The sequence below is a fragment of the Malaclemys terrapin genome, chromosome 1, assembly GCF_027887155.1.
Source record: "Malaclemys terrapin pileata isolate rMalTer1 chromosome 1, rMalTer1.hap1, whole genome shotgun sequence".
Lineage (NCBI taxonomy): Eukaryota > Metazoa > Chordata > Testudines > Emydidae > Malaclemys > Malaclemys terrapin.
In genome coordinates this window covers 324,365,486-324,384,338 of record NC_071505.1, presented here as the reverse complement: position 1 = coordinate 324,384,338, position 18,853 = coordinate 324,365,486, and the positions used below count along the sequence as shown (strand labels likewise).

The window sequence follows — 18,853 nt, the reverse complement described above, 5'->3', positions numbered from 1 at the left end:
GGCTATGAGTTGCAAGGACTCTTCCTACCTCCTGTCTCTGTCAAACTGCACGCCTTGTTTTGCTAAAGCGGGGCCAGAGCCGGCTCCAGGCACTAGCATTCCAAGCAGGTGCTTGGGGCGGCAATCTCCAAGAGGCGACAATCCGTGTGTTTTTGCTTCCCCAAGCAGCGCGCCGAATTGCCGCCGCGGACGGCGGGGATAGTCTGTGTGCCGTTAGGGCGGAACGTGCGTTTCCATGGCGGCGGCAATTCGGCGGCAGCTTCTATGTTCAGCTGCCCACAGTGCCAATTCAGTGGCTTCTGTCTGCTTGGGACGGCAAAAACAGTAGAGCCAGCCCTGAGCGGGGCATTAGCAGATCAAAGGGCTATAAACAGTTACAAAGGGACTGGATTCCTGTGAAGGGAGGTGACTGAGTAAGATTTAAAGTGACACTCCCAGAAGCAGGGAGCAGCAGTCAGTGAGATCTGACAGAGAGACAAGCTGACACACACAGAGAGGTATGGATGCCTGGTAGGGAGATGGTTTATCTTCTCCAGGTAGGCTAGCACCACTTGCAGTCCCTGAACTCAGGAGCATCAAAAGTTGCATCTGTGCATAGTCCCTGCGTGAGGGCACAGGGAGGAAAGCAACGTATGCCCCCTCCATTCAGGGGCCAGACACAATCTGCCTCATAGTATTGACTCACACTATTCTTTAATCACTTACTTACATTTACATCATCTAAACATGCAGCATATAAACTTTTATTCAACTGAATCACTCCCCCTGCTGGTCACATGGTGAAAGTGCAGACATTGAATCAGACTGGGTATGACAGCCACAATCCCATAAAGCACATGTGCTTAAAGTTAAGTATAAGCAGTGGTGAGCTGGAGCCGATTCGCACCGGTTCTCAAGAACCGGTTATTAAATTTAGAAGCCGGTGTAGAAACCGTTATTAAAGGGGCCAGCGGATGGACAAGCTCTGGTCCGTGGGCCACATCCAGCCTGTGGGACCGTCCTGTCCCAGGCCCTTTAAATTGCCACCAGAGCCCCGCTGCTGGAGCCCTGGGGTAGGGCTGCGGGGCTCTGGAGGCTATTTAAAAAGTCCAGGGCTCCGGCTCCTTCTACTGCCCCGGCCCTTTAAATAGCCATGGGAGCCCCGTCGCTTCCCCAGGGCTCCCACGGCTATTTACAGGACTGGGGCAGTAGAAGCAGGGAGCCCCGGGCCCTTTAAATAGCCCCTGGAGTCTCGGGCTGCTGCTGCTACCCCGGTGGGGAGGGGGCGCTTACCTTACAGGGTAGGCTGGGGCTGGCTCTGACTCCCTCAGCCACGCCCCTTCCGCCCTAGGCCCCGCCCCTTCTGGGGGCTAGAGCTGGCCCCAGCGTACTGGTAAGTCACTGGACTTACTTTCACCCCTGGTCTCGGGAGGGGGTGGTTAGGGGACAAGGAGTGGGGGGGGGTTGATGGGTTGCAGGTTTTGAGGGGGGCAGGACGTGGGTTGGGTTGGGGTCAGATGTGGGGAGAGGAGACAGGCAAGTGGGGCTTGTACTCACCGTGCGGTTCCGTACCGGGTCTTTGGCGGCGGGGGTGAAGAACCCGCCGTCGAAATGCCAGCGAAAACCCGGAGCGAGTGAAGACCCCCCTGCTGCCGAAGTGCCGCCGAGGACCCAGTAGGGAACCGGTTATTAGGATTTTGGGAGCTCATCATTGAGCATAAGTACTTTCCACTGACTAGTCTCATGCTTAAAGTTAAGCATGAGCTTAACTGCTTTACTGGATCAGAGTCTAATTGAGGGCAGATTCTACACTAAGCCTGGTTTTGAAACATTTCCGATCAATTCCTGTTTTCCTTTCCTAGGAAATGTTCCCCTTTAAAAATCTGTTCTCTTTCTCTACCTTTCTGCTTCTGGGTAAGCATTGATGCTCTTCCCTCTACAGCACCACTGCAAGTACCTTTTCCTATTTGTTTGTTCTGAAACCTGCATGCTGTGGTTCCACCACGCATCTAACCAGATCATAATATCATTCCAGCACGCCTTCCTTAGGGAAACATCTCACATTTCAAGCTTCAGAACCCCTTGTAAGATTTTCCAATTGCTCCCCACCTTGTTTGAAATTGAAAGCTTTACGTTATTCCTAAATAATCTAGAAGCCTTTTGGGTTTAGCTGAATTTTATTTGTTTGGCAGTTCTGTTTCATATTTTGCCAGTCAGTGTGTAATAAAAATCAGGGAGCAATTTCAGTTTGAAATTTAATTTTCCACATATGATCTCAATTACCAACTCAGACCCAAGCCTCTCTGAGGTCCTTTTGTTCTCTACATGTTGTTTATTATTCTCCGTCATTTTATGTGACCAATAATTTTTAATAAGTTACACATTTTCTCTCTTTTCTCAGGGACATTTACAGAGTAGTTTTGGGTTCACTAAACATCCTTCCTAATCTCCAGGATCTCTGAGGTAGCAATGTCCTCTAGATCATTTATACAAATCTGAAGAGATCACATCACATCCATGGTTTCAAACACATCTGGCATTGGCAACCCTATCCTCCTCCTGAAGTCAGGCCTTTTCTGAATGCCTGACAGCTGGATTCTACTTGTTGCCCTCTACTAAATTAAATTAAATTAAAGAAAAATTAATGGAGATATCCCATCTCCTAAAACTGGAAGGGACCTTGAAAGGTCATCAAGGCCAGCCCCCTGCCTTCACTAGCAGGACCAAGTACTGATTTTGTCCCAGATCCCTAAGTGACCCCCTCAAGGATTGAACTCACAATCCTGGGTTTAGCAGGCCACTGCTCAAACCACTGAGCTATCCCTCCCTCCTGCACCCAGTGGGAGAAGATTCACTTGGTCTGTGAGATGCCAATTAACATGTAAGACCATGGGTCCCCGTAGAATCAGTGCACTGCTTGTGCCAAGACCAGCTCTCAGAATTTTTTAAATCCATTCCAGAGGTTCTCTAGATAACACATACATTTTGCCTCTGTGATTTCTGTTCACACTTTATATGGTCACAGACAGGTAATCTCATTATCGAATTTGCTATATTATCCCAGTTTTGTTACAATATGCACAAATCCCAGTACCATGCCAGGAACACAATACTGATTTATTAATGGACAGTTATTATTTTATCAAGAATATTATATTATTTACACATTATCCAATGTATTCAATAAGATTCAAGTAAAGAGTCAAAACAAGGATTAGACACTTACACAGACCCAGACAATGAGAACATCCAGAGTTACAAACAGCAATAAATAAATAAATAAATTGAAATACCCCAAAGTTTGGCAAGGGACATATACCCTCATGATTCAGGACCTAAGCAAACCTCTAATTAAAGGGGGCCAGGTCATACCATAACTGCCTATTGAAGGGTTGCTTGTGTCTTGCTCTTTAGCAGCTGGTACCAACCATTTTTGAAGACAAGATGGATGGGGGGGGGGGGGGATAGCTCAGTGGTTTGAGCATTGGCCTGCTAAATCCAGGGTTGTGAGTTCAATCCTTGAGGGGGCCACTTGGGGAACTGGGGCAAAATCAGTACTTGTTCCTGCTAGTGAAGGCAGGGGGCTGGACTCGATGACCTTTCAGGGTCCCTTCCAGTTCTAGGAGATGGGATATCTCCATTAATAACAATAATAATTATTATTATTATCTGGTATGGTAATGACTATGTTCCATCACAGTCAGAATTCAGATCATGCCTTGTCTTCACTGCAAAACCCAGGTGTGTTTTCACACCGAGATAGCTGGCTCGATGTAACATCCTAGAGGAGACAAGGCTTTGTAATTTTTACCTTAATGTAACTAGTCAAGGTAAACCCTAGGCTTGAGGGATGGGGTGGGGGAAGAAAGATGGTTGATCTCAACTAGATATATACCTGAGCGTTGTCTCCCCTCTGATTTTACACTGAGAGAGTTATCTCAGTGCAAATAACCCACTTTTCTTGCAGAGAAGACATAATCCGAGGCAGTATTTACACTAGGAAGAAGTTGGTAGGGTCCCCCCACCCTGCACCCTGAAAGTCTACACTGCAATTTTATAGCCCGGCAGCCGAAGCCCCACAACCCCAAGTCAGCTGACCCAGGGCCATGGGTCTTTTATTGCAGTGTAGACGTACCCCTAGAGTTCGTTACCTCAAGTTAACTGATTGCCACTTAACTCAAAGTAATTAACAGCTTTGTAAAGGCCAGTCTGGATACACTCCAAACCTTTGTTCCAGACTACGAACATTTGTACCTTACCCTGCCTAGGCTGGTCCCTTAAAATAGCCCCCAAGACAATATACAGTATCTATTTCATCCTTTATATGGATTTTCTCCTTCTAACTTCCTACTTAAATCATTTAAAAATACTCTTTAAAGAAACATTTTTTTATTTAAAAAGAAAAACCCTCAGGAAACTGTAAATGTATAGAAAAAGGATTAAAACTATTTAAAGCACGATGGAAAAACCGTAACCCATCACTGAATAGGGGCTGATTTACACTGAAAACTTACATTGGTAGAGCTATGTCTCTCAGGATGTAAAAATCCTCTTACCCCTGGTGTAGACAGTGCTAGTCTGCCAGAAGAATTCTTCCATCGACCTAGCTACCACCTCTCGGGCAGGTGAATTAACTACAGCGATAGGAGAACCTGGTAGTGGTTTTCTAGACATACTTTAGAAAGTTCAATGGGCTTGTGTCTCCACTAGCAAAATTAGCACTCATTTCAGCAGCCGCCAGCAACCGTGTAGCCGATAGCGTAGACAGGGCCACAGGCGTTTCTACCACATTATCCTGAAAACAGCCGGCAACCTGAATCCCATTTACGCTAATGTTTAAGGTGTTGTTACTGCTTGTGCAGCTGTACCTCTGCTGTCAGTTACTGAAACATGCTGACCAATGCCCTGATCCTACAGACACTTCTGAGTCAGGTTATTCCTCCTTACATACAATCAGTAATTATATTCCAGCAAAAACCTTAACTTTCGAAGAATAACGTACAGGAGCAAGGATGTGAAACAAGCACCTACCTGTCTTCTGTATTCCAAAATAGGATCATACACCTTCCAGCCATTTTCAGGAAAAACCTCTCTGTATTCAAATGCAAAAAGGGGCTGAGAGAAAGAACATTTAGCATTAAATACTCAAAGTTCATTTTTCATGCTATCTGACATCTCAGATAATAACCTGCGACTCTTCTTTTGTTTCTACTACACTACTTTTCTTTAAGCCTTTGTAAAGTAATTGACACTCCCTTTCTACAGTGTAATTAACACACTAATGTACATTCTTCCATGTTCATTATCACACTGATCCATTACCTCCTACATCACAGGGACAAAACGTGTTTATTATTAAAAGAAAATGACTTGTGTGGCAAGAAGGCTCCTCTCACACATTATGTAGAAGTACATCCCACCAGCATCTAAAGCAGTGGTTCTCAAACTTTTGTACTGGTGACCCCTTTCACATAGCAAGCCTCTGAGTGCGACCTCCCTTATAAATTAAAAACACTTTTTTATATATTTCACACCATTATAAATGCTGGAGGCTAAGCGGGGTTTGAGGTGGAGGCTGACAGCTCATGACCCCCCGTATAATAACCTTGCGACCTCCTGAGGGGTCCTGACCCCCAATTTGAGAATCCCTGATCTAGAACAACAACTGCATGGTCATCACATCCTTGAATGGACCAGCTGTTCTGCAGACGTGAGAGTAGTCAGCCAAATATTGACTGTGAACCTCTGACAGATTTAAAAAGCAACAGAGGGTCCTGTGGCACCTTTAAGACTAACAGAAGTATTGGAGCGTAAGCTTTCGTGGGTGAATGCCCACTTCATCAGACAATTCATGGCATTCACCCACGAAAGCTTATGCTCCAATACTTCTGTTTGTCTTAAAGGTGCCACAGGACCCTCTGTTGCTTTTTACAGATTCAGACTAACACGGCTACCCCTCTGATACTTGACAGATTTAATTGTAGCCTGAACATTTTGCTCCATTACAAGCATGTGAGCAGCAGTGAGAAAACTCCCCGCCCAGGCTTCTCAAATAATTGTACAGTGACACAGAGGAGTTGCATTTCCTTTACACATGAAGAAGAATATACTATACTATATTTCAGTTGCAGGATCATGCCATATTTTGTAACTGCTTGCATGTGGACGCACCAATCTGTCTGCACAGAGCCCCACTGAAATAAGTAGGTCCCACTCAAGCGTGGCACAGGTGAGTTCTCTTGCTGATGCTCACATCAGCGGGTCTCCCTGGTGCAGGCACAAAGTTGCAGGATTGGGGAATTTATGAACCATGCATTCTCCCTTTGCTCAAACAATTTCATGTAAAATGTGACAAACTGCTGCTCTCACTCCCATAAAGTCAATGAAAAGACTCCCGTTGACTTTAGTAGAGTTGGATCAGGCTTTGAGGCTGAACAGGCATTTAATAACTATTAATAAATAATCATAATCATTTACACTTACAGAATACTTTCCATTTAACATGGCAGTGCTTTACATATATTAATTAATACAGTCTCAGCACTCCTGGGGAGTAAGCAATTTATTATTATTATTATTTTAGAAATGAGACAAAAAAGTGACTTGCCCAAGGTCATCTTGGACATCACTGACAGATACAGGAACAGAATCCAACCTTAGGACTCCTGATCTTGTGCTTTAATTACCAGACCAGACCTCCTGTCTTTTCAACACACCTGGAATTCCAGAAGACGTCCTTCTAAGCAGCGTTTTGTCCACACAGGGTATGTCTGCGCTGCAATTAAAAACCTGCGGCAGGCCTGTGCCAGCTGACTCGGGCTAAGGGGCTGTTGAATTGCACTGTAGATGTTCAGGTTCTAGGACCCTGAGAGATGGGAGGGTCCCAAGCCCAAACGTCTACACGGCAATTAAACACCCTCTTAGCCTGAGCCCCTTAGCCCAAGTCAGCTGGCACAGGGTAGACATACCCAGAAAGGATTTAAGAACAGCATTTCTCCTCTCACAAATAAAATCGCCCCATAAAAATAGTGCATTATCTGAACAAAGCTGTGCACCAACATTCTGCATCTTCCAGTAACAGCAGGAGAAGTACCTACCAAATTATTGGATACTGGAAAAGCGTATTTCATTAAGTTCTCAAATATGGATCGCCTAGTTCGTCCCTCAGGTTTATGAGCAAACCGTAAGTTTCGAATGTCCTAGAAAAGTTAAACAAACCATGACATCAAACTGCTATTACCTTAAATACAACTTGAACGTGCATAGTGATTCCAAGGAATCCAAGGAGAATTGAAATACAGAATTGTAACCCGGGTTTCTACATCTGAACAGTTTCTGTGAACAAGGTCAATGGTCCGGCTAGATCACGAAGACCAATATATTGGTCTACCTGAAGAGGGGTTCCAAAGAGGATGGAGCTCGGCTGTTCTCAGTGGTGGCAGATGACAGAACAAGGAGCAATGGTCTCAAGTTGCAGTGGGGGAGGTCCAGGTTGGATATTAGGAAACACTATTTCACTAGGAGGGTGGTGAAGCACTGGAATGCGTTCCCTAGGGAGGTGGTGGAGTCTCCTTCCTTGGAGGTTTTTAAGGCCCGGCTTGACAAAGCCCTGGCTGGGATGATTTAGTTGGGAATTGGTCCTGCTTTGAGCAGGGGGTTGGACTAGATGACCTCTTGAGGTCCCTTCCAACCCTGATATTCTATGATTCTATGATATTGTACTCTCCTACAAAACCAAAATTCTGAAGCTAGAAGAAGCCAGGTTCACTACATTTTACCCAAAAGGGAGAAACTCCTCACCCAAAACACAGAGATTTGTAGTAAACAATTTAAGAGCCTTTAGTAACCAATGGAAAATGGTGGTCACACTAGAAGGTTCATATACATGAATATTCCTCTTTCATGTATGAGGAGTCAGGCCAAATGAAAAAAAAAGAGAAACAGCTACAGAAAATAGACGGCTGCCTTGCCTGGATCTGGATCCTGCTTCTCACACAGAGTAAATTTCAGGAGACACAGTGTCCAGAGAAGACAACAACTATGGTGCATTGAGGAAGCAACTAGAGGATTTGTCTCAGATTATATGCAATTCCCTCAACTAAGCATGTTCACAGTTTGGGAGTCTCGATAGAATCCCAGCTGCTCAAACAGTAGCAGAGACCAGGACTGCCTTTTTTCCAATCATTTGTCCAGGAGGCTGTAGTATCCTTTCCTCTTGGACCTGGGCCTTGTCCTAAAGGCCTGAGTTCAGTTTACTTCAGAAACCGCCTTTCTCCCCATAGAATATGACCACTGCTGTGGCCAACAGGGGTGCCTGAGCCCGAGCTCCCCTGCTGTATAAGGGAAGGAACTACAGCTAGGGTGTTGCCTTTGGAATTCATTTTTCCCCTTCCCTACCTTGGTCTGACATAGCCCAGCTTTGATGATCTTCTGGGCACGGAACAACATCTGCCGTTGTGTGCAATCATTTATGGTGGCTGGCCGGGGTTAGGTAGGGGCTTTATTTATTTATTTATGGACTGGTTAAGTAGTGGCTAGATGTTAGGGGATGATATGCTGGTTGTATTAAGATTGTACAGTTAATTGATCCAAGATTGCTGGACGGGTATTCTTTTGAATTTATTAAATTGAAATAAATGAATAAATAAATCATTCAACAAAGGCCCTGGATCCCCTTGTCCTTCCCTTGCCATGGACTATGTACAAGAGGTGAAGACTGGTTAATGATCTGGAAGGAGATTCGTGTGCTCTCTAGGGCTGGTAGGGAATTTTTCAACTAATCATTTTTTTGTTGGAAAATGCTGAGTCATTGACACCAAAACTTTTCATGGAAATATATCGGTTTTGATAAAACTTTCATCAGGAAAGTTTTTTGGGTCCAGGATGGAATTTCGGGTCAAAACCCATCCCATAATACCCCGACTCAGAGGAGGTACTTGAACCTGGATCGCCCACATCCCACGGGATTGGCCTACAGAGTCAGTTTCTCTCTCTCACACACACAATCTCCCCTGTAAGAGCTGTTTCAGTGAGCCCCTCCTGAGAACGCCTCAGAGAGCAATGGACAATGGAGGCCCAGTGACTCAGCAGGGCACGTAGAACATGTGATCCTTGATTCCATGTTTGAGACAGTAACTTTCCATACACATTGGCTGAGGATATAAATGGAGACTGTGACACCACCTCTTTGCCTCTTTCCTGCTCCACCTTTCTGGATTATGATTTCTAACAAAGGGAAGCTTTGAACAATGGACTGAGGACCCCCGATCTTTTGGGTGATGCAGAGAGACTTATTACAAGATAGCAGATTTAACATCACTGCTATTATCCTGGTCTACAAACTCTGAAATCAACTATGATGTATATGATTCACTTTAAGCATTTAATAACTCTCTTCCCTTTTTTTGTATTAATAAACCTTTAGTTTTCTAAAGGATTAGCTACCAGTGTGGTTTTTGGATAAGATTTGAAGTATATTTTGACCTGGGGTGGGTGTCTAGTTCTTTGGAACTGGACGAACCTAATATATGTGATTTCTAGTTTTAATAATCATTTATCACAGAAGTCTGGTTAGTCTCGGTGGTGCATAAGGGGCTAGAGGGCCTGAAGGGAACTGTCTGTGGCTCCATAATAACTAATATAGTATTTTGGAAGCATACATTTGTCACAGGCTTGCTGAAATCTTATAGGGTGTACCACCAGTTTGGGGAACATGCCCTGTTTTCTGGCAGTCTGAGCTTGGCGCTCTTATCTGTGTCCCATACCAGACAGCGGGACACCTTCTTTAAAAAGAAATCTTTTCCCCAGGCCCACTTACCTTGCATACAATCTCCAGTCCATAAGAATTCTCACCACGGCTGGAAGCACCTCCAATTTTCTCCACTCTGTTGATCACACCTAAAGAAGCATCTAGGACAAACGGTGGGTCCTGGAGACGGTTGAAATTTGTTAGTTTAAAAGGAAAAAACAAATAAACCAACCACCAAAACATATAACCGCTATTTATACAGAGTCATAACGGAGAGCCCAGCGCTTCAGAACATACAGTAGACCAAGGAATTAAATGGTTACAAAGCTTACCCTTTCCATGCTTTTGAAATATAGTCTATAGTTTGTAACAGTCAGGGTTCCTCTTACAGCTCCAGTGAACGGGCAGATGTAAGTCACATCTTTGGCTAATAAGTGAAAGAAAGAGAAAAGCAGCTAGTGCAAGTTTAAGGTTAATCTATGGGAGCAAAAACCTAATAGTAGTAACTTACATTTACAGTTTTGCGACTCTTACTCACATGGGAAGCCCCACTGAAATCAATGGCACGACTTGCATGAGCAGGTGCTCCCAGGTATGATCAAGGGTTGCACAACCCTGCCCAGAATTATAAATGCAATTTCCATTACTGTTATAAAGTAAGGCAGTGGTCCCCAGCGGGCGCCAGACAACGAGCCACGGAGGACGTGGCGGCGGAGAAGCATCCGCCAAAATGCCGCCGACAAGCGGCAACGTCAATAGGCGTCACCGCCGACAAGCAGCAGCATCCAGAGGCATTGCCGCCGAAACGCCGCCGAAAATCGGTGGCATTTCAGCAGCGACGCCTCTGGATGACGCTGCTTCTCGGCGGCATTTTGGCAGATGCTCGTCCACCGGCCAGTACGCGGGCACACTTACACGCCCCGGCAGGTGTCGTGGCACCCGCGGACACCGCGTTGGGGACCCCTGAAGTAAGGGTTCAAAGTAAAGGCTATTTGTGCTCCGGTACAAAACTGAACCTGCATACAAATACCACCACATAAGCACATCTCTAGGTTACACACATTGCTTTCAATATCACTGTCTAGTCAATGCTTATCCAGAAATAAGGTAGAAGTTTGCAAAGGAAAGAGCCTCTAAGTTTTAGCACAAATCACGCACCACACTAACACCAATAGAAACCTTATGGAACAACCGTGCAATTTTAAGAGATATTTGTTTTACTACTAGCGCATCAAAAAAAAAAAAAATCAATCCTTTGATCTTTGTATGGGTGCACATGATGAGATGGATGAAATGTGTTGTAAATTCTATAACTAGAAAAAAGACGGGGGGAAAACAAAATAAAACAACAGTTCACAAAGAGAAGAAACCAGAAGTTACATATGGTTACACAGTTGATTCATTAAAAAAACCTATTACTATTAAAGTTTATTAAACACCCTAATGAGGACTGGGGGCCCCCTTGTGTTGGATGTGACACAAACATAGAAAAGAGATTGTTACTGCCCTGAAGGGCAAATAGTTAACGTTGTGTAAAAAAACAGCATCAAACTAAGCATGGATCCTGGTCAGTGCTGTGATACCAATTCAGATACCATCATAAATGCAAGAAGCCACTTTTCCCATGGCTGCTTTTAGCATGAGCAGGTCCTGATCCTTCAATTAACTCTCAGATAGTGACCTTCTGCATCTGACTGGTACAAATAATCATAGCTCCGTTGAAGCCAATGGAGCAACACCAGTTTACACCAGCTGTGGATCTGACTGAAGGAGTTCATTTGCCAATGATTTTAATCTTTAATTAAGCAATAAAGTCAATCTGCCACACATGATTATTCTTTGGTTTGAGTGATGAATACTCAAAACAGTCCCCTTCTGAAAAGGCGGTCAATGCTTCTCATTCATTCTAGGCAAGAGGTGCTGCTGGCTCTCTACTGGGAACACTTCCCCTAACAACCCTTCTGTTTAATGTCAGTTAAAAATGCCAACAGTTAAGTGACTTTTTACCCGCTCCCCACCTTCAGTCGGTGCCACGCCACATCTCGTGTCACTAAAACACTCTGCAGGCTCTGTGCAACGGCACCAGCTTGCAGCACTCTGCAATGAGAGGTACCAGCACTCCCTCGCCATCAGAGGCACAAACCATCTTTTCAGAAAAGGCTTATTGACTACAGCTGCCAAATCCAAGCAGCTCGCAAAGAACAGACCTCCTTTAGAAACGCTACCGGACCCATTTGTCACAGCATGCGACTCCCGGTGAAGTCAGTGGGAGAGCTTGCCTGGCAGTCTGGTGACAAGAGCGTGGGGATCACTGGGTTCCCCAGGTTGCCAGTGTTGGATGCCGGGTGGAATAAGTGCACTAAGCTCAGGGGTTGATGGGGCAGGACACGGGGGTGGGCTGAAGCAGTTTGTGTTGCTCATTACTGACCCCTTTGAGCCAAGTCAGGAATTACACAGATAGATTCCTATACTGACAGGCTAGACAGAGTCCTGATTGGTTACTTGAGGGTTCTTACAGAGGGTGGAGGCAGGGGTTGGAGTAAATGAGGGAGCAGAGAATTTTTTATGGGGAAAAAAATTGTTGAAAGTTGCAACCTATTTTCTCACTGAAACTCTGATTGACCATTTTGTTAAATTTGCAAATTCTGAATATTTTTGACCAGTTCTAATTAAAATAATAAATATTTAGTTCTTACAGAGTGTTTTTCATCTACAGATCCCAATGGCATTTTACAAAGAAAAGGAAATATTTGAATCCAAATAATGGGGAGGAAAAAAGGCATCTCGGTAGAGTTTCTAAAATAGTGAAGCTAATCTAAACCATTTACAGGGCAAAATACATTTTCAAAAGTAAGTAAAATCTACCCCTATGGAAAACTCCTATACCGGGGATTGGCAACCTTTGGCATGCGGCTCACCAGGGTAAGCACCCTGGCAGGTCAGGCCGGTTTGTTTACCTGCGGCATCCGCAGGTTCGGCTGATCACGGCTCCCACTGGCCATGGTTCGCCACTCCAGGCCAATGGGGGCTGTGAGAAGTGGCGGCCTGCACATCCCTCGGACGTGGCAGGTAAACAAACCGTCCTGGCCCGCCAGGGTGCTTACCCTGGCAAGCTGCATGCCAAAGATTGCCGATCCCTGTCCTATACAATGGAATCAGAATGAAACCTATAGGGGTCTACAGAAAGGACTCTAAAACTCAATAGCATTTAATGGAAAAAGGTATCTCAGCTATGGAATCCTATAGATTGGTTTAAAAATTCTGTAATTCCCTATTATAACCTATAGCATGTGCCATCTTTCTATATTTTGTTTTTAGAACCTATATATTCTGCAGTATCTTTTACAAACAGATACAAATACTAGTGACTCTATTTATTTAAATTGCTCCCCAGGAGCTCTCCAGAGCATGTCTACTCAGCCAAGAAATCTAAGTTGTTGTCCTTAGATTTCCTGGGAAATGTCTGCAACCCCTTAATAGCTAAAGATATTTAACAACTATCCACATGTGAGAAATAACATGCAACTGTGGGGCACAGGACCGTTTAAATGTCAGTCTCCAGGGCCTGATTATTACTGAATGTTTGAAGTTTTTTGGGGAAGGACACGAGCTTTTCAGCAATGATCTATTCTTCGAAGACTACATAAGGTCATTTTTTAGGGGAAGGGAATGAGGCGAGGGAAAAGACTAGCATGGCAGGTCAACTATCCAATGCGGTTATTTATGAGATGTCCCATTTTAGAACCCCCGAGACAAATCAAAGCATGAGAGGTTTGATTAGAATTTCATTCCATGGAATTCACCAGCAAACCCACTGCACTCAATCACATCAAAGAGCCTGAATGAAAAAAGCCAGAACAAAACCAAACCCAAGAACCCTAAGCTTGCAAACTTTCCAGTTGTCTCTGTAAAAAGAAACACAGACAGGTCTAGACATCAACTTGCAGGACAAATTTGACTACTGGGCAGACGGTAGTTAGTTAGCCTTGCCCATGCCTGTGGGTGACAATGAATCCATTCAATACATACTAGGGATTATGGGAATTCTGTCTAATCAATAAAAAAAGCAATTAGAGCCATGTTCACATACCCATGTCTTTAATGGTTTCTCCTGGCAACAAAGGAGGTTCTTCCATTTCAGCCAATTTATTAGACTCCCTCAGGACCTACACAAAAATGCCCCAGAAAAAAAATGAATTAAATCAAATTTTCATATATCAAAAGCTCACCCTTTTGATGTAATGCAATTGGTCAATAATATCAACAGAAATAAACCCTCAGCACTCTGATAGGACCTTCCACCTGTAGATCTCAAGGTGCTTCTCAAATATGAACTGAGAAGCCTCATGAAATTCCTATGATAACTATGATTATTCTCACTGTATAAAAGAGGAAACTGAGGCACAGAGATTACTGGTGGGATTTTACAAAGTACCTAAGTGACTTGGGAGCACATGCGCCACTTTCAATAGGACTTGTGTTTCTAAGTCACTTAGGCAGTTATTGAAAATCCCACCCTGTTGTTATTTATTTGTACTGTCACAGTGCCTAGGAGTCACAGTCCTGGACCAGGACCCCCATTGTGCTAGGCACTGTACAAACACAGAACAAAAAGACCATCTTTAACCCAGAGTGTACAGTATAAGACATGAGACCACAGACAGACCAACAGGGGAGCGCAAGAAAACAATGAGACAATACTGGTCAACATAAAAGGCAGTGTTCATGGCTCACCAGCTGCCTAACTGCTGTCAATTTTTTTGTAGGCATCATGGCAAAGGCAGGTTTTGACCAAGTGACTTGACCAACCAGGACAAGATCCGAGTTTGCAACTCCCAGTCCTTGCTATGTCAGGGGGTTGGAGCCCAGGAGTGAATGGCAGAGAACTGTCTACATCACTTTATGCCACCTGGGGATTCCCCCTGCACAGGAGAATCCCCATCTACCAACTCTCCATCCCCTTGGGCACTGTGGGAGGCACACAAAGGAAACAGAGTGAGAGCTCAGGTCCTGGCCCAACATTCCTTAATTACTTTCCAGCAGATGTGGGGTGTGCATGCTTTTGACCATTTCCCTTTCAACAGGGAAAGGACACTTGGCTCGGTATGACGTAACCATCACGCACTGATGCTTGTGGCATCTGAACCAGGACAGATCTTGTCATCTGAAAAGTTTTGTTAAGACAATATGCATTAAAGCTCACTACTGCAGCGTGAGGGGTGGTTGATGTGGCTATGCAACCTCTTGTAAGTAAACTTTAGCACAAGTGAGATCCATTAGCAGGCAGGAGGAGGACATACTGTTAACGAGCAGCCATACTGCAAGTGGCACAAGAGAGTGGACGGAAACGTTTACATTCCCTTTCCTGGAAAAGAATTTTCTTGCTAGCAGTGATCAGAAAGGAAAAGTACAACAGTACCAAGCTATCTGCTTTAGAGGCATTTGATAGATACTAGCTGTCTACAGATGCCAGTTTTCCACCTTTTAAATACACTTGTAGAAGGGCTTATATATCAAGATGACCTGCTAGTACAGAATTTCCTTTTCCTTGCTCGAGACACAGTTTTGACAGCCCATGCACCTACCCATTCATTACCCTCCTCTCTCAAGGTCCTGCTCCCTTTTATGCATTCCACTTTTAACACCTCTTTTTAGTTCCTGAGTAGTATCACTCAACTCCACACTGAGTGTTCCAGCAGTGGAGAGAAACTGACTAATCTCCCCCGTTTGAAGTGTGACCAAGCACTTCAGAAATCTCAATCCACTCCTGCTTCTCTTGCATACCTAGTGGGCCCAGTCCAGAAATGATTTAAACGGTGGTGATTGTGACAGAAATTGTGTTTAAGCCAGCTCCTCCCCCATCTGTTTTTCATGCCATCACCCTGCTCCTCCTGGTGTATATATTACACCAAATCAAACCCTTTACCAACACGTGATTTCTACCACCATTTATTTCATCTATAAACATGATCAAATGGACCAAATTCTTTTCTTAAACTGATTTTATTCCAGTCCAATGCTATCGGGTTAATGGAGTCACTTCTAATTTATACTGCTATAAGTGGGAGCTGAATTAGAACTCCCATTGAAGACAATGGGCTTAAGTCTACAAGAAATGCCTGATCTGGCTCAGTGTGAACACTTGTTACAAACGCCTTGTCACACTTCTAGCTACACCAGCATAGTTAAAGTGGAACCCTCTCCCCTCCCCCAATGTAGACACAGGTATATCGGTATTCTGGTTCAGCTAAAGCGAAATAAGCTATACCAGTATAAAGCACCTTACACTGGTATAACTGCCTCTACAAAAGGAGCTTATCTACAAATGCCTATGCTGGTACAGCCCCCTAGCGGAGACAGTCCAGCATAGCTAATCCATCTCCCTGAATGACATAGAGCAGGGGTTCTCAAACTGGGGGTCAGGACCCCTCAGGGGGTCACAAGGCTATTACATGGGGGGGTCGCGAGCTGTCAGCCTCCACCCCAAACCCCGCTTTGCCTCCAGCATTTATAATGGTATTAAATATATTAAAATGTGTTTTTAATTTATTAGGGGGGTTGCACTCAGAGGCTTGCTATGTGAAAGGGGTCACCAGTACAAAAGTTTGAGAACCACTGACATAGAGACAAGCATGACTCCTTATGGGTATCTTTATTCAGGAAATATCTGAAGTATGGGCTTACCCTCAGAAGAACTGCATTTTGTTTTTATATACCCTCAGAACTGCAAGCTTGTCTCTCTCACCAACAGAAGTTGGTCCAATAAAAGATATTACCTGACCCACCTTGTGTCTCTAATATCCTGGGACCGATATGGCTACAACACCACTGCATATCAGCTATACTGACAGGAGAGAGAGACACACATAGCAGGGGGACAGGATAAGGCAGGAGGAAGACTTGTGTTTGTTTGTTCAAACAGAAAAGAGAAAGAGCTGTTTTTATTTGAGATCAGGAAATCCCTGTCAAGGCAATTCAACAAGCCTGCCTGAAATTGTGCTCTGGAACCTCACAAGTCTGTGGTCAACTTTCATGTAGGATCAGCCAATGGCAGAACTTCAGGAAAAATAACTTCCCTGCATTCTGGAAAATAACACACAGAAAAAAAAGGATGTTTCAGGATTTTCTCACAAGAGATTTACGCATGCATGAAAAATACTTCTACCAGAGGCAGTGCTTACTATTCTCCCATTGACATTAACAGGACAGTGCCCAGTAGTAAGAGTGAGCAGTAATGGGCCGTAATACCAGCAAAAACAAACATGAAGCTGGGGAGAGCACTTCACAACCCCAGAACTGGCAATGAGCCCCATGTAAGGAGGTCACCCAAAAGAAGTGGGTTCTAAACAGGACGTTGCTGGAGAAAAAGGAAGAGGGCTTAGTACACAGGAAAAAGAAGCATTGGGGCAGAAAGCAGTTAGGAAGCTGGCAGTGGGAGGAGACAAAGGGGGGAAATCTCAGTTGTTTATATACATAATTTACTGAAATTATTTTTTGTGTTGTTTCTACCTGACTTCTGAGCAGCAAAATCTGCACAGTAAGCCATCAAGAAATGAAACCCAAGGTCACATGGTCTAATCTGGCCTGTGCACTTGGGTCCTGACTCCAACAGTCATCTCCTTGTGTTATGCAACGTAAGGGGAGGCTAAAGGTTCCCATATGAAACTGCGACTTACAGGGCTGGCTCCAGGTTTTTTGCCGCTCCAAGCAAAAAAAAGCCGGCGTGCCGCCACCAAAGCAAAAAAAAAAAAAAAAAAAAAAATGCCGCCCCTTGAAAAGTGCCGCCCCACGCACATGCTTGGGATGCTGGTGCCTAGAGCCAGCCCTGGCTATTTAATGGCTACTGCCAACATTACGGTCAGGATTAACAGCCTCCTCTTACAAAGCCAAACTTGACCTTTTTGTTGGTTTTCCCGTCCAGCTAATCCCCTCCTCACTAAGCCCCCACCCAAAAGGTTTTAAATAACACCACACCAAAAAGGACCAAATGGTGGCACTAACAAGGCATTGGCAAACCATTGCTCTGTTCACTGTGCTTACACATTATACCCATTTCCCCCACCCTGTGGCTGCCAGTCTCAGTTGGCTCCTCAGCATACCAGAACAGACATTATAAATAGTAATAATCCCTTTTGCATTCCCAATGTCTGAACTCTCACCCATTCATTTTTCAGAGCTCCCTGTCAATTTTACATTAGCCAATGGCACGTCACTGACAGCTGAGACAGTATGTGTGTGGGAGCGGTGGGGTAAGCAAAGAAGGGTTCTGGGCTAAAAATGGATTAAAAAAATTAATCTTCCAGCTAACAATTTATTTGCTGATAAAACATCCATGGATTCAAAATCTAGTACCAAAAGGGCAGTAACCCTTTAAGCTCCCTCAGTAAACTCTTTATCTAATTGATTACTTTAATGGGTTATAAAAGGAAAACATATTCCTGAATATTATATCCAAAACTTTTTTGAAAAAAAATGCAGTTCTTCTGAGCAAAGTGCATAACTTCAATTCTTTCCCAAATAAATATCCTTCCCTGAATCAGGGCCTTATATCGTAAGCTGTCAGGACAGGGACTGTCTCGTACTGTGTGTCTGTGCAGTGCCTAGTGACACAAGGCCCCAATTTTCTGGACACTACTGTAATGTACATAATAATACAGAGTTTTCTTTTTGCATCTGTGATGTTCTTTAACACCCCTCCCCCCCCCGAATGTAAAAACCAACATGCTCTTATACCAAGGTATCTAAAGACATTCTCCTGATAGAGTCTAAGGCCTCTGTGACCTTAAGAGCCCCCGTATGTCAATTGACAAAGGGCACACCCAACACACTGTTGTCAGGCTATCTAGCCAAACAATGTCTTGTAAGGTGACACACTGGTCACAAATATCACGGCAGGATGCACGTATGGGTTGTATAGAGAGAGTTGTGTATATGGGCTGGAAATACGTTTTGAACGCAGCTGATGAACAAGCCTTCCCTAGACCAAGGAATGTGGATTTACCTGCCCACATGGATCAAGCGGACAGGCGGATAAGAAAATAGCATGCATCAAATAGCATTGATTATAAGCGAAGGACAATGAAAATATATTTGCATCTAAGGTAAACAGAGTGGTCAAGTTAATTG

General features: G+C 44.2%; 1 protein-coding gene across 3 annotated transcripts in view; it reads right to left on the bottom strand.

The window, feature by feature from the left end:
* The window catches only part of MTMR2 (myotubularin related protein 2), an 83,661-nt gene that overhangs the window by 19,925 nt on the left and 44,883 nt on the right, over positions 1-18,853 (bottom strand). For all 3 annotated transcript variants that reach the window (XM_054015608.1, XM_054015609.1, XM_054015610.1), the window contains 5 exons: positions 13,818-13,893; positions 10,060-10,154; positions 9,797-9,907; positions 7,077-7,178; positions 5,011-5,094 (listed from right to left, as the gene is read on the bottom strand). In XM_054015608.1, coding sequence (XP_053871583.1) covers positions 5,011-5,094; positions 7,077-7,178; positions 9,797-9,907; positions 10,060-10,154; positions 13,818-13,893 — 468 coding nt within the window. The remainder of the gene's footprint in view (positions 1-5,010; positions 5,095-7,076; positions 7,179-9,796; positions 9,908-10,059; positions 10,155-13,817; positions 13,894-18,853) is intronic.